We start from the raw sequence: 24,358 nt of genomic DNA on the forward strand, positions 1-24,358 counted from the left end.
AGATCTATGACATCGCAGCGGCGGACTCCCCCCCCCCCCCGGTGGCGATTTGATATCTGTCCCGGTCCTGGCCATATACCCCCCCCCCCCCACACCACCCCCACCAATACCGCCATTCACCACTAAGTGAAGTAACCACGGCGCCTGTGCCAGGCCAGGTGCACTTTGAGGCCACGTGGAGTGTCTCGCTGACAGGAGGTCTCGGGACAGACCCAGCAGGTGCCACGGGTTGGCTGACTGAGATGACTGGTAGAGAGGCACCTGCTGTACCCCCTACCGTGTGTTAACTTCACACCAAGATAAGCCCACCACCCCCTACCACCCCCACCACCCTCCTACCATGGTTCAAATCGCTTTAAACTATTTCCATTGTAGTGCGTATTTAATGTGGCATAAAAGTCTAATTAATTTATTTAAGAAAACATTTACGTAAAAGTGTATTTAATTAAGTAGAACGTGTTGTCTATATTAATTAAAGTTGCGCATTTTTATGTGACGTCACATTTCTCACCCCCCCCCCCCCACTCGTCACACATCGTCACAAATGTCTGACCCCCGCCCCCCTAGGTACGTGACGTCATTTATGGACGGTCCCCAGGTTGGCACTAACGTCGCCGTGTGGCCAAATAGCTCCACGTAGAAGGGGGCGATCCTATTACCGTAATTGGTGATCACGTGACATCACACGTTCCATTGTTCCCGGAAGGACCGCAATTATGGACGCTGTCTACGATTGATGTTGTACCCATCGCGTTAACGCAGCTGTCTCTCAACCCTTCCTTTTAATCCACATCCCTTTGCCAACCCCTTGCTGGATGGAATCCTGCCCCTACAAAGTGTCGGGGTCACGAGGGTCGTTCCATCAGACTTCACCGCGCAAAGGCCAATTGCCGAGAGGAGCGTAGAAGTACAGCACAATAAATATATTTGTTTTCCTGCACTGCCTTCTGCTACCAAACTACACCGTGACGCGTGTCGGTCACTCAAGTGCGGGTAAACCACTTTGGGGCCGTCCATAAATGACGTCACGCAACTTTCAATAAATATAGACAACACGTTCTACTTAATTAAATATAATTTGAAATAAATGTTTTCTCCTACAACATCAGAGTGCAGTCCCACATAAAATACGCACTACAATGACAATAGTTTAAAGCGATTTGAAGCATGTTTAATTTTTTTTTGAGGGGGGGGGGGGGGGCAGAGCTTTGTGACGTCATTTTTGAGGGGGGGGGGGGTCTGACTTTCTGTGACGTTGTGTGACGAAGGTGGGGGGGGAGGTAAAAAAAATCGTCCAAAATCGCGTGGTCATTTATGGACGGCCCTTTTGCAGACTCAATCAAACCTCTGCTGCTCAGCTTACTGAACGAGAGACCATTACGGGAAGAATAAGCTTAAAGATCGGGACGCGCTTGCAGAGGGAGCTGGTTTGATCTGATCACACCGCCCGCCTTGGCCTTCACGTCAACGCAACACACACACGAGCATCTTACAACAAACCCAGAACGCGGGGTGCTTGGTCGCCTACAAGACGCCCGGCTCCCACCAGCCGTGCCAACGATCAAGCGGCCAGGCGGCCTGCCGCTAATCCGCACGCGCGATTCGCGCGTTAGCAGCGGACCTCAGCCGCGAGCGGTCGCCAGACTCAGCTGCAAGCCACGTGGCAACTGCATCCGCTGCACACCGACTCGCCCCCCCCCCTCATCCCCCCCCCCCCAAACTATTGTTGAACATCCCCTCCTAACTAGTGCTGAACTTCTTTCGCACCGTACGTAGCCGGCCGCGCTAATCGGAGGTGCGGGGGCAAGGACAGCGAACTTCGAGCACAAAAAGCAGTTCTGAAGAATTGAGTTCGACATTTAAGATTGGTGGATCGGTGTGGTGCAGTGATTAGCGCAATGCGCTACAGAACCAGGCGAGTCGAGTTCGATTCCAGGCTACGGTCAACACATCAGTGGCGAGCGGTTATCAGAACCAACCCTGGGTCCAGCGCGTCACCAAACCGTACTGACCAGCGTGATGAAGTATGGTCAAACACCCCCCATGACGAGCCACACGGCAGAGAGAGGCATTTGATTGTTCATTCATGTGTCTCAAGGTTGTGTCACATCTGTCGCGGAGACGGCGTTTTAAAATCCTTTATATAAAGTTCACTTGCTTGCGCGCTTACGACCGTGCAAATCTTTCGGTCGTTTTTTAACCCACTTCCCGTGATCCAATCGAGCTGACATTTTGCGCATAGACTCGTTGTGCGTGACAATTTATTTTCGTGAAAATTTTCCAAAATTTTACACTTTTTAGGAAAAAATAAATTATATTTAATTACCAATTGCTTAATGGTGGCAGGCAATCATCTGATCCATAGGTGGCAGCCATCTCAAGCCAGAGGACGAGAGGACTCTAGCCGCCACGCATATAAAGGATGTATAGTGAAAAACTTAGTTTTTACGGGTTAATTTTTATTGATGAAACCCGACTCAAGAGCTCACTGGGTACTTCAAAATAAACAGAAACTGATCCAGCAGTGGACTGACATTGGTAGTGATGGCAGCTATACAGGTCCCATCGACAATACAAACTGTACCTTAGACAGATGACAGGAAAGACATTATATTATACTGGTAGGAACCACCTGGTTCCACCAGCCCACAGGGGATTATTGTGTCCGTCCGTCCGTCGTGCATCCAAAAATGGGAGGGGTGGGGCTGGGTGGAGAGGGGCTGGGTGTGGAGGGGCTGGGTGGGGAGGATGGGGGGTGGGAGAGGTGGGGCTGGGTGGGGAGGGGCTAGTCACCCCGTGGTGCCCTTATAAAACTCAACGTTTAACCTACTCACGCCAGCTTGTGCCCGCCCTCACAGTCGGGCATATTTACGGAATACACCACGCCGCCGTTGACCCTGGCCATTGACCGAGCAACCCAACGTTCCTACCAGCTCTCTCCGCAAGAATGTGTTATCATTGAATTCGCGGCAGATCCCTGAACCGAATGTGCCGGGCAGAGCTCACAAATCGCTCCATGGCCTGCTCTCAGCGCCTTTGTCATTCCGCTGCTGGACGAGAGACTCTATCCTCCCACACAGCGCGTGGGGTCATTGGGGTCATTTGACCCACAATTCAACCACGGTGGCCAAATGCGGGGGTTTGGTGAAGGCGGGGAGCAATCGACGCGGGAGCAAAGCACGGCGAGTCCTCGCTCAACGTGTGGCGGCGTTCACACCGCGACGCGTGTTCGCTGTGACGCCGTTCTTCCGTTTGGGAACACTTTTTGGGAACACTTTTGGGAACACTTTTTGCACAACGGGCGCTGTTTTTCTCACGCGGAACGCGCATCCCGTCATAGCGCAGAATGCGCACCCTGTTATAACGCGCCTGTTAGAACGCGGAACGCACACTGCTATAACGCGCACCCCATTATAGCGCTGAACGCGCCTGTTATAACGCGGAACGCACACTGCTATAACGCGGAATGCACACTGTTATAACGCGGTTCCTGAGCGCTCGACGACGAACTACTTTCTTGAGCTGTGCGGCCGAGCGGTACGATACAGTAAAGCGGAATGACACAGCAACGTGGCGGTGGGGTGCTCTCAGTTGCTCGTCCCGCCATCGCCCTGTTCGCGTGCGTAGTAGTGCATCGTATCTCGCCGAACTTGATCATTACTACATTGTTCATGGGGGAAAGCTTTTCTCTCGACGCGTTTTTCGTGAATGCATTTCCCGCGTCGGACTTGCTGGAAGAGCGCAATGGCTTTAGCTGCACTGCCCTCTGCTGACGAGATGAGCCGTAGCATCGCTTCCAGAGCGGGGTTTAAGCATCGCAGTTGACAACCAAAGCACCACCGTGCAAGGCTCAGCGTGGCGATTCAAGACCCCAGCGGCCGCCCTGGTTAATACTGCAAAGTGGATTAACCGTTTATACAACCAAACGACATCTGCAGACACTGTACGTGTGTATATGTAGCCAACCGTGCCAATCGGAGGTGCGGGGAACATTAAAGAATCCTAATACAGGTTTTTGTGGGTGAGATCGCGTAAATACATGTGTCGTTAAACCCGCCACCACCCGACACCGCCAATTAGTAAGGTTTGTCACGTAAACAGAACATTCCAATTCGTTACTTGTACAGCACACCGGTGTGTTGGAGAGCCAAGCTACAACATTTACAATCTGAGTACGACGTTTCGCCAGTAATTACCACCAGCTTCATCAGGCGACAGCCAGATTTGTGGAGAAGTCCTCGTTACATAAATGATTCCATTATCTCATTCGAAAGAGGAGGCCATTGTGTGCCGCGTGGCAACCCAAATTTCCGAAAATTTGAAAAATTACACCACAAACTACTTAACTTGGATCCCACACACACTCGCAGCAGCAGACATCGCCACCCTCCTGGCAGAATGCCCCGGGTCATCTCTTGCAAATGAGGTTCATCCTGGTCTCATGAGTTCGTGTCTGGTGAAACAAAATCAACACGACTAACAACAATACACTCTGCTTTACTTGCGATCCCCCGGTGAGACTGGGTGGATCCCGAGTGACCTGGTCACCGACACACGCACACTACAACCACCGCTGCTTGTGCAACACGCTCCTTCATTGCAATGCCGGGTCAAGGAATAATTTAAGGCTTCATGAATACAGCGCCACTTAGCCCCCACCCCCCCACCGATATATTTAACATCATTAGTAAATAATTATAAATCCGTTTATATACATGAGTTGGTTCATAATCACAAACTCTGCGTGCCGTGAACTTCAAGATCGAAATGGGGTGGACCAAATAGTGGGATTCAAGCAAAGTGCACAACCAACAGCTGGTTTAACATGTAGGAGGCTTTCGCGACCAATATCATCCATAAGAGGTTTTTTGAGTTAGATCGCGTAAACGTGTCGTTAAAACCCGCCACAGCCAACGAGTAAGGGTTGTCACATAAACAGAACGTGGCCAATTCGTCATTACTACAACACACCGGTGCGTTGGAGAGCCAAGCCACAACATTTACAATCTGAGTATGACGTTTCGTCAGTAATTACAACTAACTTCATCAGGCGACAGCCAGATTTGTGGAGAAGTCCACCTGTTTCGTTCCTGAAATAGAGGCGTAGATGTGGTGACCACGCTTCTGCGCTCTTGCACAATGATGGGGGAGGGGGATTACTGAGTCAACGTACATGATGCATGTGCATTATGCGAGCCCGTTGTACTTGTACATCCTGTCCATTGTGCGTATTAAAATAGCCGTACCAACGGTAATCCCAATTGAAGTATGGTGCCCTTCATAGGCATGCATTTAAACAATGTATTATTGAACAATTCGCATCCACGCAGCACTAGGGCGGTAGCTATCCGAACGGTTAAAATTATTTAAATTTCTTTCAATTTCGATAGATTCTCTAATTAGTCTTGGACAGTAGTAGCTAGTTTTGCACAGAACATCAACATTATCAAAATCAATTGAGTGTCCTTGTTGGCACGCGTGTTCTGCTACTGCTGACAGTTGTATTTGGGAGAAATTAATATTTACCTGATGTTCTTTCAGCCTCGCGCTGATCATTCGTCCTGTTTGCCCAACATAACATTTACCACACGTGCAGTTAATCCTGTACACACCTTCTATTGATAGCTTCGGTAATACATCTTTGTACCAGATATTAATTTCTGTATTTTATGTACCATGCCAAATCTGACTCGGATGTTTTGTTTTTCCAAACATCTGGCTAGTTTATCAGTTACTCCCGCAATGTACGGTATTTTGATCGTTTTAATTACTTGGGTAGTTTCAATGCTCGTGTTATTTGATTTGGTTTTGGCATTCAATGCCCTGTTGATTTGTGCATCATTGTAACCGTTCATTTGCAGCGCTTCTTGAACATGTTGAATTTCACTTCTCAGACTGTCACCATCTGACACTTTCTTAGCTCGATGAATGAGCGTCTTGATAAGAGCAGATTTCTGTGCGGGGTGATGGTGTGACTCTGCATTCAGATAGTATGCGTTTTCTTTCAGTAAACGCTGTGTTATTTTACCATTTCGACCCCGTCAGAGCAGAGAGGGATTAGCGAGCAGATAGGGATCACCGTTGGTAGGGCTATTTTAATACGCACAATGGACAGGATGTACGAGTACAAAGGGCTTGCATAATGCGCATGCATCATGTACGTTGACTCAGTAATCCCTTTCCCCACTTTGCACAAGAGTGCAGAAGCGTGGTCACCACATCTACGCCTCTATACAAGGAACGAAACAGGTGGACTTCTCCACAAATCTGGCTGTCGCCTGATGAAGCTGGTTGTAATTACTGGCGAAACGTCGTCCTCAGATTGTAAATGTTGTGGCTTGGCTCTCCATCACAACGGTGTGCTGTACTCGTGACGAATTGTCATGTTTTGTTTACGGACAACCATTACGAGTTGGCTGTGTCGGGTGGTGGCGGGTTTAACAACACATTTATATATTTAGGAGATCTATGAACAAACAACTGGTCAGCGAGCCCACCACCACCACCATGCTGCTTGGTTACTTTAACACACAGCTCATCAGCGAGTACATCACCACCACCACGCTGCCGGCTTCCTCTACACACTGCTCATCAGCCAGCCCAACACCACAACACAGCCCGGCTTCCACCTTCCTTAACACACACCTGATCATCCAGTCCACCACCACCACACTGCCCAGCTTCCACCTTCCTCAACACACACATGATCAGCCAGGCCACGACCACCACACTGCCCGACTTCCTCTACCCAGAGCTCATCAGCAAGCCCACGACCACCACACTGCCTGGCTTTCACCTTCCATTGAAACAATGGGCAGCGCTTAACCGGATCCGCACAAACCACGGCAGATGCAGACACCCAATGCACAAGTGGTGAATAAAAGAGTCTCTCTCTCTCTGTCTATTCCTGTGCACGGCTGTGGATACGGACACCAAACCATGGACCATGCAACTTCGCACTGCCCCAAATGTAAACTTGAAGGCTGTGGGTGGTGAGTGGGTGGTGGTGAGTGGGTGGTGAGTGGGTGGTGAGTGGGTGGTGATTGGGTGGTGATTGGGTGGTGGTGAGTGGGTGGTGATTGGGTAGTGGGTGGTGAGTGGGTGGTGAGTGGCTGGGTACGTGCATCTGAAAGTCACCAACTCTCAGACAAAGCAATTGAAAGGCTAAATCACTTAGAACCGAATCTCCGATAGTTGCTCTTCATTAGCCATACGAAAATGAAATAATCATCAAAAAAGTTAATGAGATAACGCGGTTGTTCGAAAGTTTCCCTATGATTTCTCTCAGCCCGGCATATTCACGGTGGCGAGATGTTAACTACCTCGCCTGGTATGCAGAAGGTCGTGGGTTCGATCCCGACCCTGACGCCTGTATATTTGGAGTTTGCATGTCTCTCTCGCCCCATGATTGCGTGGATTTTTATCCGGGTCCTCCGGTTTCCCCAATGCACAATTAGAATCAACATCACACGTTTAGAGTATTTGGCTGCTGCTATAAATGTCCACGTGACAAGCAGCCACTTCGTTGGACTATCATTTGTGGTGGCCAGGTCGCTGCTCGTCATGCGATGTTGTTCCTGTCCTGCTGGTCACACGGGGTTACACTCCGGGCTTAATCGGGAGCTGGGTCTGTCAGGGGTCCGTGACCCAGAAAACGATCTGCGCCGAGGCACACCGTGTCCAGTTTACTTCCCGCTACAGCTGCGGTTATCGGTCCACGTGCCTAAACCGGTCGACCAGCCACTCGAAAGAAACCAAAAAAAATGTTCAGTGAGAAATTAAGCCCCGTCGTGTGAGACTGCTGGTCAGGTGACATAAATTAACTTTTCCCCCCAATATGCACTTTCGTGTCATTTGGTGATGAATCCACTATGGATCTCTAGCACGGCTGCACATTACCCTACGTGTTAAAGTACGGCCCAGGGAAGTAGAAACTGCAGAGCTACCCACTTGAGATGGAAGCTGCTGGTCACATGGCCCATGCTACTCTGGTCGCGTGACTGTGCTGCTCCGATCACACGACTATTCTTCTTGGTCACATGACTGTTCTGCTCCAATCACACGACCCCCACTGCGCTGATCACGTGACCGCGCCGCCGGTCACGCGGTCGAGTTGCGGGGCGGTCAGGACTCGTCCGCCTTGGGCTCGCGGAGGCCGTCACTGTGCTTCACCTTGCCGGCCATCTCCAGCATGGCCTGCACCTCCGGGTCAGCGTCCAGCACGCTGCGGGCCTTGCCTCCCTGTGGGTGGCGCACGTGGCACTCCCGTCATCAGCAGCAGCAGCAGCAGCAACGGCAACGGCAGCAGTGGCAGTAGTCGCGTCATCAAAATAAACATTATGGTGATGATCATCATTATCAGCAGGAGCAAAATCATCATCATAGTCATCAGCAGGAGCGACAGTGTCATCAACTTTCAACAGCAGCAGCAACATCTGCAGCAGCATCACCACAATTAACCCTTTCCTGTTCTGGTGTCGTGTGAGTACATTATCAAAACGAAACCAGAAGAAAAACTGAAATAAAATAACTTTATCGCGACCGATCCTCCCACGGGGCCATGCGGGAGAGCGTGTGGCACAGTTTGGCACCAGCTACCGTAGAGTGCGGCGGTCGTGTTGCTACGGTTCTCTGCAGTGAGTACAATGTCTTTCAAAACAACGGCGCTATGGCTCTCTAAATAAAATTAACGCTGAGCCGCTTGGGCGTTCCGAGATTCAGAGGTGAACGGGACACCCTGCGATTTGTAGACGTCTCGGAATGGGAAAGGGTTAACATCAACGGGAGCAGTACCATCATCACCATCATCATCATCGCCACAAGCAGCAGGGGGCATTTAATATTCCCACAGATGGAACCTGAACAGCGACAGGGGAGGTCCTTGGGGTGTGGGGGTGTGGGGGTGGAGGGGTGGGGGGGTGGGGGACTCACGCTCCCTTGGGCGCGTTCGGGGGGAGCGCCGAGCCCCCACACCTCGACGGCTGAGAGCGAGAACTCCTCGCGGGCCGACAGCTGGGGGCTGCCGTAGGTGGTGCAGCGCGGCTTGGCGCGGCTGTGCCCACGTCCGTAGTCGCTGTCCAGCCACAGCCCAAAGTAGTCGTGCTGCCCGCCCATGCCCTACACAGACACAACATCATCAACATCAATAACGTCAACATCAACAACGACATCAACAGCATCAACATTAACAACATCAACATCAAAAACATCAACAATATCATCAACATCAATAACGTCAACATCAACAACATCAACAACGGTCCTAATTCTCCACTAAGCAACGGTGATGTTCACGGAGGCGACGGTGTCAGGCGAGGTTACTCAATTAGGATCACACATCTGTCCTTAAAGACCTTTTTACTTTCTTAATTAGTATATTACACTAAACATCTGTGAAAAAAGCTTTATATCTCATCGGATTCCTCCAGTATAAATAAATATTCTCATTCCGATTCGGATTTTTTTTTACCCATGCGAGTTTTTGTCGTAGCATCGACAGATTGTCGAGGAATCGGCGGCGGCCTGAGTTCAGCGTCGTTTCGATGGTGGGGAAAGGATGTGACCGGGACTGTCAGTAAAAACTCACTCATTGGCCGACAACACCTTCATATACAGAGGACCGCAGAGCTTGGGGGCGGGTGGAGGAATTTGGACACCGCTCCTCTCTCTCTCCCCTCTCTCTCTCTGAGAGCGTGAGCGAACGCTGCGCGGTGGCGGCACACTGAGAGGTGACGTCACTACGATTACCACTCAGGTTGCGCACGGGCGACGGGGCAGATGTGAACTCACGAGTCCATTGGGCATGGTCTGCTGGCCGTGGTTGAGGTACATGTAGTGGTCGTTGTAGCCCGTGCAGGAGTACACGCCGACGGACGGCCGCAGGCTGAACAGAAAGCAGTGGCTGCTTCCTGGGACAACGCAAACGGAGGACGGCGAATGAGGGGGTTGGCTGGGGATCGTGGCTCAGTGTCGCAAGACAAGCAAAAAAAAACGCCTGTCGCGGCGATTGTTGAGAGCTGGGTTAGTTCGCCATGCACGTTCGGCGAACGTTCTATCACTGCGGCTTGTCGTTATACGACCGTGGTCATCCAGAACGAACCGTGCAGCGTATAACGACCCAACAATGCCCGATCCATAAAATACGAAGGAGACATCGCAGCGGTACACTCCGCTGCTCCCGACGCGGTCATCTGCTGCCTTGACCACCTGAATGTGAAATTGAAGTTGTTGCGCTGCATCTACATCAGCCATATGAAAGAGAGTTGTATGTATGTATGTTCAATTTCTTTCGTACTGTATGGAGTCAACCGTGCTAACAGGAGGTGCGGTCGTCGGAGCAAAAGCTCTGACGACCTTCAATTTTAAAACGTTACTGATGCCGTCCGAATAAAGACGAATTATACGGTGCACCTTTGGATTTATACGGGGGGAGGGGAGGGGCGAACGCTGCGGCATAACCCAAGGGAGAGGAACCCATGTACAGGAGTCCCTCGGTCAACGTTTTTAATCCGTTCCATGAAAACTACTGCTCACCGAAATAACCGTTGATCGAATTCACTTGTACGTTGAAAGATAAGTAAAAATCACCGAGTCTGCAAGAGAGTTGTTTCCACTGCCAAAATAAAAAAAACGTAATAATGTAAACAAAGCCAGTCGAGGTCTAAAAGTTCATAAATGGGGGTCGCTGATTGGCTGAGGGCATGGCTCAGCCCCACTTACGAGCCCTCGCATTGGCCAAAATTGGCGCCCCGTGTGCATAACGTAAACGTAACGTAAATTAACATTTTTAAATCGGTCGAAACCATGGGGGGGTCCTATGAGGCGAAACGTTAACAGCAAAAACCGTTAACCGATGTCACTGTTAACCGAGTACTAGAGAACACACGTGGCCCAGAGACATCATGTTGACCGCTGAGAAGGGTGCGCTGAGGCAGGACACGTCGCAGCTAGAAGGGAGGACGTCCGGCGATCGAGGCCGGAGGAGGACGGAACGGCAGCGAAAGGAATCACGACCGCCGTTGAGACGGAGCGGTGAAATACGCTCGCGTGCGGAAGACGGACGGATCGGTTTGTATCGCAAAAACCACGAGAAACAGCGGACAGCCGGGGGGGGGGGCGGGGGGGGGGAAGCTTTAGTCCAGCAGAGTGGTGAAGTATGGCTAAACAACAAGGTCGACACAGCATGGGGAGGGAAACATGCCGTGTCGGCGGACTGACAAAGGGCTGTGTCACTGCCATTTAGATATCGGTATAAAAGCGTGTGGCCCAGTCAGGCTGGGGAAGAAACGACCTGGTGACTTGGTGCTGGCTTTGAAAAGCCTGCTTTGTTTACTTTTGTTTGCCTTTGTCTGGAGAGGAAGAAGGAATTTGGGTTCCGGGGAGTGTTGACTTCCAACACCAAGCCTAGACAATGCCCCATTGTGTGACAGGCAGCGCACGGCTGGAAGTGAAAACATATACAATTTACTGAGCTATTCGTGCCGATTAGCACGGTTGGCTATGTATGATGCGGAAGAAGTGCAAAATATATCCATACAATTGTTGGAAATATAAAAGAATAAACAAGACGCAGGAGTTGGGGGCGGTGATGCGATGGTTATCGCGGCGTGTTATAAATCTGCCGACCCGAGTTCAATTCCCGGTCACGGCTTGCATCAGAGGCCAAGTGACATCTGTACTGGTTCTGCTGGGTGCTCCCTTCACCATCCTCCACTGACCAGAGCGGTGACGCACGGCTGATAGTCTATTCACCATTTCCCATTCCGGCGACGAACGGAATCAGATGGGAAAAAAAAAAACTTTAGGTCGGAAGACATACCGAGGCTCCCACAAGGCCATGCGGGAGGGCGTGTGGCACAGTTTGGCGCCAGCTATCATAGAGTGTGGTTACAGTTGTCTGTGGCGAGTATAATGTCTTTAAAAACAGCGGAGCTATGCCTCTAAATAAAATTCCCGCAAACCGCTTGCATGTTCCGAGATTCATCGGTGAACGGGACAGGCACCCTGCAACTTGCAGACGTCATCTCGGAACGGGAAAGGGCAAAGAGTTTCCAGATTTCACCATTCAATCATTGCTGTCCTCACATAAACTCACCCAATTATTAAAATCGCTAAAGTTTAAGCATGAATGCAATTATACAAATAATTGCTTCAATTAAGTTTGTTTGTATGTTCATTTGTGGAATGCTCTGACGTTGATTGCCGGCCAAACCGCCATTGACAAAGTGCTTCTGACAAAGAGTTGTGAATGTAACGTCATTCATCATCCATCGGTCATTTTCCTGAAGTATTCCCAGTTCGGTTATCATTGGCTACTGATGTTAGCCAGTGGCCAGCAATCGAACTCGGGGGTCATCGAGTCAAACGCCGCAGCGCCGTAACCGCTGCGCTGCTACTCCACGACCAATGAACAATTAAAGCGACGTTGTAAACAAAAGTCATTAGCAGTATAAAACACGGCCTCCCCTGATTGTAAAATGAATGGGCCCATGACAGGGGGGGGGGGGGTGGAGGAACCGTAGCTGCTGATGACTGCGAGTGGAGACGAACCCTGGAACTGGGGCTTGACCTCCCAGCTGGCCGAGGCGAAGCCCCCGAAGAGATGACCGTCCACATCCTCCACGAGCAGCAGCGTTGGGCCCTGGCCTACGGCGAGGCCACACAGCCTACGCCACCGCATCATGCACGTGACACCACACCGTCATGCATCGCGACACGACGCCGTCACACAAAGGGCTCATTTCGGTTAAAAACCGATTTGACCTCCATGTCATTGTCTTCCATATCGATGTTTGTTTTACGTGGCACAGCATTGCGTTACACACCACAACCACCAAAGGCAAAGCTCCCCCGTGTTGCCTTAACAGATTGTTGGGGCAAGTGCTATTAGCGAGCACCTATGAAGGCCAGAACGACGCACGAGAGAGTGGGTGGCCAGCACCACGCATGCCTGGCCGCCTTTGTCTCCCCAGTGGAAATCTTTACACACCACACCAGGTACTCATTTGAGGCTGTGTCGAATTAGGCAAGGCTGAGGACTGATGCAGATAATCGTCATTGACATTGGCCGTAAGAAGGAATTGCACTCGGGGTCACCGGATTCATAGCCCTGTGCGCTGACCACTATACGACCGCTTCCCACCACCACCAGCACTACCGGCGCCACCATGCCTGCCTTGAAAAGCTCTCCCCCTGAAGGCGGCTGGAGAACAGCAGCCTCCAGCGGTCGCGCAGCTCGCCCGGCAGGTGGACGCCGAGATGGAGCATCGACGGCACATCCAGCAACAGCCGCGGGCCCCGGCCGCCACCACCGCCGCTGCCAACCCCCAGCTGGGACCAGGCGACGCCCTCGCACGCCGGCGGCACCAGGAGCGGTGGCAGTGCGCGGCACGGGTCCTCGTCGGGAGCGGGCGTCTCCGCGGAGGGCCCGGCGCCGCCGCCACTGCCGTCATCGTTGCTCGAGGGGGATGAGGAGGAGGATGGGGCTGGCTCAGTGGGGAGGAGGAGGAAGTTGTGACCGTGACCCAGGTCGAGGCGCAGGGAGGAGGTGACGAGGAGGGAGAGGAGCGCCGGGACGAGCGGCGTGCGGTGCAGCCAGCCTGACACGTCGTCGCGAGTCACCGCTCCGCTCGCTGTATCGGCCGTGGCGCCATCTGTATGCGGAAGCGGCGCCCAGCATCATCCCGTGAATGTAAAATATTTATTTTATGATTTTATATGGTGCGTCAGAACCAACAGAGGGCTTCAGAGTGCCATACAGAAGAAAATAAATTTGTAGTTCACATATTATTGCAAATAAGTAGGTTTGTAGTTTTTTTTAAATGCGAGAATCTTCAGCGATAAGGCGCAGTTCTTCATGCAGAACGTTCCAAATCTGAGGGCCAAGGGCTGAAAAAGGTTAAGCTCCGAAACGTTATTGCCGAAAGCGTGGTTGACAGAGGAGCATGGTGTGTAAGGTTTTAAAATATCCACACACTTATCGATTTGATTAATTGTCGTGATTCGGGGTATGATTCAAAGTGAGGATTGAGAAACAAAACACCTGAAGACGGCTGCACGCGTTGTAGCCGAAACGTCGTGAGAATTATTTTATTTTATTATGTTTTATTTTTATTATTTTATTACTTCCCTTCTACGTGACTTTACCGAAAGAACCAAGAAGAAAAAAACTATTCTTTCCATATGTATGTTTGATTAACTTATTTCGCACAGTACGTAGCCAACCGTGCTCATCGGAGGTGTGGGAGGACAAAACTAAACACAAAAAGATGTTTTGAAGAAATTAGTTTTCAAACTAGATTTAAAGGTGCATAGCTCCAATGGCTTCCTAATATCGGAAGGAAGCGTGTTCCAGACGGCCACAGAAGCGAATCTGAAAGAGCGCGATGCAGTGACTGTCTTTGTTTGGTGGCCAGCCAAAAGCTGCTGTGAGGATGACCAGAGTTTGTGTGATGCTTTATACTGCTAGAAATCTCCTGGTTACACCAGCCCACAGGAGATTATTGTGTCCGTCGTGCAGGGAGGGGCTGGGTGGGGAGGGAGGGGCTGGGTGGGGAGGGGAGAGTGGGGAGGGGGCTGGGTGGGGAGGGTGGGGCTGGGTGGGGAGGGTGGGGCTGGGTGGGGAGGAGAGGGTGGGGAGGGGCTGGGTGGGGAGGGTCGGGAGGGGTGGGGCTGGGTGGGGAGGGGCTGGTCACCCCGTGGTGCCCTTAGAAAACTCAACGTTTAACCTACTCGCGCCGGCTTGTGCCCGCCCTCACAGTCGGGCATATTTGCGGAATACACCACGCCGCCGTTGACCCTGGCCATTGACCGAGCAACCCAACGTTCCTACCAGCTCCCTCCGCAGGAATGTGTTGCTCCTTGATTAAATCAGCAAAGTATTGTGGTTCAGTTGTGGCAAGAACTTCGTGTGTAATAAGTGCGACCTTACAATGTAGTCGTTCGGCAACAGGAAGCCAATGCAGCTCAGCAAGCACTGGACAGACACGGTTGGATCTTGAAGTACACGTTACGACATGTGCCAAAGAATGTTGTACACGCTGCAGTTTGTTAATGTTTTTCCCAGACGTCCTGTAGAGTAGTGAGTTGCAATAATGGAGCCTTGTTGATACTATGTTACATGCCACCGTGTGGGCTGTCACAACTCAATAGTAGACTAATGTGTCGCAGAGCCCCCGATATGAAAATTGCTCGACCTGACGAAATTTTGCAGGCGGTGATCAAACGACATATGCTGGTCGAGTATGGTGCCGAGGCTCTTTATACGAGTAGAAAACTGAATACTGGAATCTGCGACCACCACACCTAATCCTCCTACATAGAGGGAATGTAACCGCTACATGCCCAAAAATAATGAGTTCAGGGTACACCGCATTATGGGAAAAACTAAAATCTATATTACCCTCTCACCACAGGCCATCTCTAGGTCCTCCGCTAACCTCCTACTTGAAGCTAAGCCCTCATTAATGATTCCTGAGACTTGGTAAGATTTTGCTGTACATATACACGCAGTCTGTTCTCCTGCAACACGGGTTTTCATGACATGAATTGGACGTAACGCGATGCGAATTAGATACAACGCGATTTAGTGAAGAGAACTACTTCGCACAAGGAGGAATAAGGGGTTGTACGGCTACCTCAGCATTGCACGACACAAGGTGGGATGCTGCTAGATGCTTCTAGATGCTATCCACACGCCTCAGTTTTTGTTCGGCCTGCATACGCATCTCACGTATTATCACGGACTGTTCTTTACCCCATATATTATTTATAGTGACGTGATTTTTTCATAACGCAGTGTTCTTCAGGAACGCAACTCCTGCGTTATAGGAGAATAGACTGATCGTAGAGCTCTCATTACTACAGGCAAATTGGGGCTGCCCCACGCCGAGAGCTGCCCTCTCACCGGACCGGCGAATCTCGGCGAGGAGGGCGGTCGCCACGAGGGCTGCCCCTTCCCGCGTGTCGGCCATCTTGTCCAGCCGCCATCCACGCAGGAGCTTGCCGTGGTGCAGCACCTGCACCGCCACCTCAAGCAGCTCCTGCACAAGCTGGACACAAGCGCACACAAGCATGGACACACACGCACACGCATGAACATGCGCACACATGCATATACAAAAAACAAAGATCCCCCATATAGCCTTTTATCAGACTATTGGGGCAAGTGCTATTAGCGTGCACCTATGAAGGAGGGCACGGCGCACGAAGCGGTGGGTGGCCAGCACCATGGCCGTCTTTCTCTCCCCAGTGATGTTTACACATTGCACCAGGTATTCATTTAAGGCTGAGTCCATCTAGTGGAGGCCTAGGACGAGTTAAAATATTTGTGACTGTTATTGGTCGTGAGTGGGGAACAAACTAGGGTTACCGGGTTTGTAGCATAGAACGCTATCTGCTACACTACTGCTCCCCCCAGGCTACACACACACACACGCACACGAGTGTACACGCCTTACATGCAGGGACGGTCACAATTGATGTGGCATGCTCACCACTCATTTATCTCTCGACGTGCCCTGTCAGGCGAGCCTGCGTTCGATACCGACTGCCCCGACTCAAGGGCAGCGCCCGCTATCGTTAACTTTGGCTTCAGTTCAGTAAAAACAGGTTTTACCATTTTCTGGCAATATTTAATTTGTATTTTATTTTTATTACCGATAGAACCAAGAATAAGTCTACATTATAGACTTGCAGTCCGCTCACTCAGTTTAATAACCATTGCTACAGTCTACATTATAGACTGCCAATACGCTCACCAAGCTTAAAAACCAGGCTACAGTCTACATTATAGACTGCCAGTACACTCACCGAGGTTAAGAACCAGGCTACAGTCTACATTATAGACTGCCAGTACGCTCACTCAGCTTAATAACCATTGCTACAGTCTACATTATAGACTGCCAATATGCTCACCAAGCTTAAAAAAGTCTACAGTCTACATTATAGACTGCCAGTACACTCACCGAGGTTAAGAACCAGGCTACAGTATACATTATAGACTGCCAGTATGCTCACTGAGGCCAAGAACCGGTTACAGTCTACATTATAGACTGCCAGTACGCTCACTGAGGAGGTTACAGTCTACATTATAGACTGCCAGTACGCTCACCGAGGTTAATAACCAGGCTACAGTCTACATTATAGACTGCCAGTACACTCACCCAGCTTAATAACCATTGCTACAGTCTTAATTATAGACTGCCAGTACGCTCACTCCGATTAAGAACCAGGCTACAGTCTACATGAGTTTTTTTACTCCCTTTATTTTTATTTTTCTATCTATTTGACTTTACCGAAAGAACTAAAGAATATAAATAAAACAGGTGTTAAGATGTACAAACACATCTTCTTATTGCTTCATAATTTTAACACTGGCAAAAAGGTCCCGGAGATGTAGCTGCTCAACCCGAGCTGTAAATGCTCTGACACTTGCATTGTCTTTGTGCTGTTCGCCTTTTGGCGTTCTCTGGTCTAGCACTGGTGAGACGAGGCCATAAAAAAGCTGTCTCTTGGGTAGGCCAATCAGTTGCAAAGACAATGCAGATATCATCAGAGCACGATTGTTTGCACGTTTTTCCACAAGTACCGTGTGTGGTTAATGCAGACTTGACGCCTTCCAAAATGTTTCTATTTGGTGTTTGAACATCTTAACACCTCCTGTTTTATTGGGTTAAAGCTTATTCTTATCGTTTCACACGGACATATACACTTCTGTGATTTCAGCTTTTAGCTAATTTTGGCAAACAGCTTTTGGAACTCATTTGATTATTTTATCTTTTCTTTCTTCATGTTTAGTTTTCACGAGTTAGCCAACCACACTTTGAGGTCCTTGATGAAAGGCGTGGTATAAATAGAGTCCTTGTTGCTGTTGTTATTATCTGGCGAGATCTAGCACATTGTCAGCGATATGATCAAAAGGCAAGGCTGGCCATTAGTCGCATTGAGATCGGATGCACGGACAGTTGTGAAACGCGTTTAAATCAGGCCACGAGAACACAAATGAGGTGTGAGTGAGCAGTCCATCTCTGCTTAAATCCCCACTCTCTATCTGCATCTAAATCACTGCATACTTAACATATTAATGGGAGGTCAAGTACACGTAAATGGAGATGCCCCCATTAACAAGGAATGGACGAAGAAGTGCTATTGCTTATGTCTGGAGGCGATTATCCCTGCAAACACAACATCAATTATCCTCCAAGGAAAGCCTCGCTGAGCCTTAACATTCCTCTTAAGGAGGGTTCTGCTTTGGGATGTTTGACCAATTCCGTTCATGAATTATTTAGCGTGTGGCAAGAGGAAACTGGAGAACCGGGAGGAAAATCTACCACAAGAATTGCTTTGATATAATATACGCAAAGACAATGCATATATTATATCAAAGCATGTTTGTTTGCATGTTTTACACAAGTACGTGTGGCTAATGCAGACTGTATGCCTCGCATAAGGTATCGATTTGGCGTTTGAACATCTTAACACTTCCTGTTTTATTGCCAGAAAGGGGAAACACATTCTTATTTTTCATCATTTTGGATACTGCCAAAAAGGAATCCCATAGTGGGTCGCAAGTCAAGCCGTGAACGAGCTATGGGAGGAAATATGGGTTGGATGATTAGTGACTAGTCCAGACGAATTCACTTTGATTACTGATGGCAAGTTGGCATCCACGCACGGGGCTGACTTTTACGTAGAATTGTGCAAAAAAAGTGAAGGTTCATTTCTGTTCAAACGACCGCGGAATGTTGGCTCCACCAGTGAGAAAGTGGTGGAAAGTCCACATTATCATGACAAGTGGCATTTTAATTCCCGTCATCTGAAATGTCTATTCAGGTGACGCCCAACTTACGACGGCTCGACTTGCATCCCCCCTGTTTTTACGACCTTTCTTATAGTAATTAAGACCCCAGAGTGACGACCAAAAACTCGTATCTACGACCGCCTAGCGACTGCTACCGACGCCGAGTCGATTGGCACTGTGCATGATATGCACAGACTCAGCGCCATCAGGCGACGAGTCTGCATGAGTTATGTGCACACTCGTTGCCAAGCGGCGCTGCTTTGCGCTTCAACCGTATGCGTATGTAGAGGCATCTCTTTCTTGACGCTCTTCACGTAAGTTTTATTAAAATTTTGAAGACATTTCGCCTTTCGCTACGTCTAAGAAGAGGAATTTCTATGCATGTACAGAAAGGTACTTGAGGATTTTCAAATGTAAGTGTTTGTTTTTACATAATAAATGTTTGTAAAAGTTATGTTAAGTTACGATACATGTTTGTTCGGGTTATTTTAATTTATTTTCGTGGTCAATTTTGGTATTTTTATGGTATGTAAGGGGTTTCCAGGAACGGAAGCCCAATGTATAACATTGAGCCCTATGGGAAATAAGGATTCGACTTACGACGCCTCGACTTGCGACCATCGTACAGGAACCAATTAGGTCGTTGGTGCGAGGGTTGCCTGTATGTAATTAATGATTCATCACCTCCAAAGCTATTATAATGTTTTTATTTAACAGATAAAGCCCATTAAACTATGTAGCTCTTTTTCAGAAGCGACTTGGCCACAAATGATAGCTGGACGAAGTGGCTTATCAAGTATGTGGACATTTATAGCAGCCAAATACTCTAAAACTTTCTACAACACTCCAAAAGTCTGCACAAATGCGTTAAAAAGCCCACTTGCTGTAATGCATTCCCCTGGCCACCTAAAAGCATCAAAGGGTTTAAGAGTTTCACAAATCCTGCTGGGTTCAATTATTTGTGGCTAGATCGCTTCTGAAAAAGAGCTATATAGCTTAGCGGGCCTTACCTGGTAAAATAAAAAAATAACTGTTGCCACCTTTGCGTTGGACCACAGGTGTGTGAGTGTGTGACGATGATGATGATAACGATGAGCAGTTGGCTGTCCTCACCTGGTGGACCTGCTGACTGGCGACGCCTCCGTTCCTCTCGCCCACCATCCAGCAGAGAGCAGCGGCCTGCTCCTCCGCTCCTCCCCGCAGCACAGATGCCACGAACCTCACGAACCGCTCCTGACACACGCACTCTGCTCCCGCTAAAACGCACACGCACACAAAGACCCCCTGTAAAGCCGTAGACTGTCAGCGGAAATGCTGTAAGCGAGCACCTATTAAGACCAGCATGGCAGACAAGGCTGTGAGGGTGGTGTACGTCTGCGCCATGCCTGTACCTGTGTCTCCCCAGCACTGATGTTTACACACCAAGCACTTTATTTAAGGCTGAGTAGACCCTCGGGGAAGCCCAGGACTGGTTCATGTATCACTTGCCACCGATAGTAGCCGTGGCTGGAAATAGTCACACACCTGTGCTCCTGCCCCGACTGGAGATTTGTGAAGAAGAGCTTTATAGCTCATCAGATTCCTCCAGTATAAATACATATTCTGATTCTGAACTCGGGATGCCGGATTCGTAGAGCAGTACAAGAACTGAATAGACCAGGATACAGTCTCATTCGCAAGAGCGACCTGGGAAAAAGACAATCCTGAGAAAAACACACAACAGGTGGAGGCAATCTCAGGCACTCGGGCGTGCCCACCTGTGTTGGGATGCGTGAGCAGGTGGAGAAGGAGCAGGAAGAGGAGGTGTTAACCTGCTGGGGCGGGTTTCTTCAGGGTGGGGTCGTACGCGTGGCTCATTCCCCGGAACAGGCTCAGCAGCAGCACCTCCGGCAGCGCGGGTTGCACGAATTGCTGTCACGGCCGGCACGTAAAACGTTAGGACACAAAAAAACACACGGCTATCATCATTTGCCGGGCAGTGGTGGGTCACGCCAGTAATCCAGCACTGTGAAGGTGAGGGTTGGTGGATCGCACAAATGTTGTCGACCTCCCTTCCCGTGGGTGTCGGTGAGGTGTCATACCCTGGCTCGCCAGAAGGCGGCAAAAATGTGGATTCCACCTGATCCATATGTATGGCATAGAGTAGTCTTCTAAACTGCAAGGCCCGCGGGCCACTGGCAGTCCCCGGTGGCCTTGAGTGCAGCCCGTAACAATACACAAATGTGAAAACACCCCATTGTGCTGTCAAACACAATGGTGTCAAATGTGTGGCGGCCCTCACTGATGATGTTTTATCGGCGAAAGTGGCCGACCTCTGAAAATTCGTGAATAACACTGGGCTAGATAGTTGCCCCCTTGCATGCGTCGGTTTTTTTTCCGGGTGCTCTGGGTTCCTTCAACATGTAAACACCCATGAATTGGCCAGTAACACCTTAATATATAGAGGAACGTAGAGCTTGGGCAATTGTTGGTACCGACTTAATGCGTGGCTGCCTTCCTGCGTGTTTGTGGTTTCTTGCGCCTCTGAGTTGTCCTCTCTCCTCGAGCGAATACTGTGAGACGCGTTGCAAGTTTAAATTATTATTCATTCTAGTACAGCTGTAATAAGTATTGTAACTGTATGCTTTAAAACAGTTGAGTATATTGCTCCTGATTGTACATGTAGAGCCTTGTCAGTCCACAGCAGGCCAAAACGTCTTCACAATGAGTGCATCGTGGTGGTTATTTTGTCCATACTTCACCACACGGGTCGGCGTGGGTGAGTGTGAGTGGGAACCATAGACGTGGCAGCATTTGTGGTACATTACAATGGATTTTACTGCACTGGCCTCTGCTGCTCATCACGTAGCCCTGCAGCCTATGTACGTGTGGAGCCAACCGTGTGCATCGGAGATTGCTCTGCATGGTCACCCATCCAAGCACTATCCAAGCTCAAGTCTGCGTAGCTTAAGTCATCTGACGACATCAGACTTCTGATCATGCAACAACAGCCTCCAATGAGCAGTCGCACCTCCGACTGGCACGGTTGGCTATGTCCGGTGCGAAAGAAGTTCAACATAATCCACATACAGCAGTCGCAGCCGCCGCTGGCTACCAAATTGACAGCATGCCTGGCTTGTGCCAGGCTAGGTGGACTTTGAGGCGATGATGTGAAGTGTCAGAGGCTCTCGGCTGGCAGGTGCCAACGGGACAGGCCCAGCAGGTGTTATGGCTCATCTCAGATGACTGGCAGATGCAGAAACTGTGCTCCCCATTGATGATGGAAATAATTTAGTTTGATTTGTATATTTTGAAGTGATGTTTACCTTTCCCATACTTTGCCTTACTATCGTGTTTTTGTATTGGTTGTTGTTGCAACGTTCTTACCAACAATCCCTACTGGACATCCGCGAGAAAGAGCTTTACAACTCATAGCATTCCTCCAGTATAAATATTCTCATTCTGATCCACACACACACACGCGCGCAGACAAACACAACGGGCCATCGTGACGCTCATGATGATGATGATCGTCATGAATAAGCCTGACGCTTGGACCCGCGGCGCAGAATTCTCTCACCCGTAGCGCTGCCACGCGGATTCCTTCGCCGGGTGGGGCCCCCTGTGGCTTGGCCGCCCCAGGTCCCCGCGTCGTGTGGGCGATCGAATCGTACCCGCGGCTCAGAGTCGCTCGCTCCTCGGGTCGGAAGCGGGCGAGCTGCCGCTGCAGAGCGGCACCGTCGCCTCCCATCGCGTTGCCCATTGCTGTGGGCGAGCAGGGGACGGGCATGGGAAGGGGAGAGGGGTCAGAGACCCGCGGTTAGCCGAGCGGGAAGATGCGCTTGGAGACTCGAGACTCGCGTGTGGACAGAGCTGCACCAACACTCTCTCTGCTCTGCCCCCACCCCAACTCCATCTCCACCGTCAATTGCCGATGATTTGGGGCAGTAACCCACGGTGGCCGATGTGCAGGCTACTGCCGCAATGCACTTGATGGAGGCTTTGACGAACGGGCATGGCCCTGGATTTAAAAAGCAATGCTGTGCCATCATGGGTCAAAGTCGCCGCCGCCGCCAAGGCAATCGGGCATTAGGCGGCGCTCACGTTCAGTTTAGCCAGAGTCCAGGGTGGAAATTCCACATTCCTATGACACGCAACAGACACTGGTGACTTCTTACAAAGCGGATTAGTATTTTATTGGCCACAGAGGCAACGGTGATTGGTGCTGTTCACGATGAGTCGAGCCTGGAACCAAGTTGGAACTTCCTCGTTTAAACTATAACGCCACCCAATAGATAAACAAGAAACTCACGTCCAATCCTGTCTAATACTTTAGAACTCCATAAACATAACAAAATAAAATTAGAAACAATTTGGACATCGTCAGCAAGACCCCCCCCCCCCTCACCGATTCAAATCCGGACGCGGCTGCGGGACTCGGTGCACCAAACCCGGCCGAATCGCTAGGAAAGAGGGAGGCACCGCGTAAGGCCTATAGCTACATGGGGGGCTCCCAGGGCCCCCCGCGACCCCCGCGACCCCGCGGCCCTCATTTGTCAAGGCCGGCCCGGGTCCTCCCTGCAGCGCTCGCGGCCAAGCTGGAGAGGCTGGGTGGTCGCCAGGGGATGTTGGGCGAACGAGGAGGAGGAAGACGGCCAAGGGAGCCGATAGGTCGCCGCGCGGTGTGTGAGTGTGGGGAGCGGTGGTGCAGCGGTTAGCGCGCTGCGATACGAACCTGGCCACCCGGGTTCGATTCCTGCTCACGGCCAACACCGGTGACGATTTTTCGGTCCAGGGCCCTCCCCTAGGTCGACTCAGCCTCAAATGAGTAGCCGGTGCGATGTGTAAACATCGGCACTAGGGAGACAAAGGCGGCCGGGCGTGGTTGTTGGGCCACCCACCCCCCTCGTGTGTGTCGTGCCGGCCTTTATAGGTGCTCGCTAACAGCACTTGCCCCTACCGTCTGTGAAGGCTACACGGGGGATCTTTGTCTTTGGGGTAAACACGGCGTGACGTCACCGCAGCGCGTCACGCCGTGGGATGGAGGGGGGGGCTCGGAGGAGATGGAACGGAGGTCGCGTTGGGCATGGGGGGTGGCAGTGCTTGGATTGTGGATTGTGACATGGGGGGGGGGCAGTGCTTGGATTGTGGATTGTGACATGGGGGGGGGGCAGTGCTTGGATTGTGGATTGTGACATGGGGGGGGGGGCTCCACAACTGTTGAAATTACCAAAAAATCTTAATAAGGGTCGGAGTTTTTTTTTTTGGGGGGGGGGGTTAGATCGCATAAATGTGTCGTCAAACAACCGCCACCCGACATCGGCAATTGGGTGTCAATTACATCCACAGCTGTCAACCCACGCAGGTTAACCCCGCAGTCTTGTACAGAGATATTGCGTTTACATGTCCCCCATACGCGTACAGACGTTTCAATACGGGCAAAAATGTCTTTGCCTATTTGTTTGTGTTTTTCTCCCTTGTGCTGGGACTTTTGCAGGATGAACGTTGAGATTTATAAGGACACGGGGTGACCAGTAAGATCTGTATTGGTCCGTAATAAGGTAGGGCACTGATAAGGGG

At 50.4% G+C, this 24,358-nt stretch overlaps 1 protein-coding gene across 2 annotated transcripts; it reads right to left on the minus strand.

Moving 5' to 3' along the window:
* Positions 1–5,167: 5,167 nt before the first annotated feature.
* LOC133340266 (MTOR-associated protein MEAK7-like) lies at positions 5,168–23,766 on the minus strand. 2 transcript variants are annotated; one of them, XM_061548353.1, is made up of 10 exons: positions 23,514–23,766; positions 22,359–22,543; positions 20,611–20,710; positions 19,913–20,055; positions 15,905–16,049; positions 13,175–13,652; positions 12,550–12,665; positions 9,790–9,908; positions 8,932–9,117; positions 5,168–8,241 (listed from the first exon to the last, which is right to left on the minus strand). In XM_061548353.1, exons 2-10 carry the CDS (start codon positions 22,539–22,541, stop codon positions 8,125–8,127), a joined length of 1,587 nt encoding a protein of 528 aa, XP_061404337.1. In that variant the 5' UTR covers positions 22,542–22,543; positions 23,514–23,766; the 3' UTR covers positions 5,168–8,124. The 2 variants fall into 2 exon arrangements, with proteins under 2 accessions (XP_061404337.1, XP_061404338.1); XM_061548354.1 differs by lacking the exon at positions 23,514–23,766 and adding an exon at positions 23,187–23,490.
* Between the last annotated feature and the right edge of the window lie 592 nt (positions 23,767–24,358).

The sequence above is a fragment of the Lethenteron reissneri genome, chromosome 9 (assembly GCF_015708825.2).
Source record: "Lethenteron reissneri isolate LAM-NWPU_2019-01 chromosome 9, ASM1570882v1, whole genome shotgun sequence".
Taxonomy (NCBI): Eukaryota; Metazoa; Chordata; class Hyperoartia; order Petromyzontiformes; family Petromyzontidae; genus Lethenteron; species Lethenteron reissneri.

Bases quoted from the DNA above. Each gene is read 5' to 3' on its own strand.
- LOC133340266 (XM_061548353.1), bottom strand. From the start codon at position 22,541: ATGGGCAACGCGATGGGAGGCGACGGTGCCGCTCTGCAGCGGCAGCTC. The intron at 12,666-13,174 runs GCAGGCATGGTG...GCGGTGGCGTAG, and splicing joins CAGGGGGAGAGCTTTTCAAG to GCTGTGTGGCCTCGCCGTAG. The intron at 8,242-8,931 runs GTGAGTCCCCCA...CGCCACCCACAG, and splicing joins CCGAACGCGCCCAAGGGAGC to GGAGGCAAGGCCCGCAGCGT.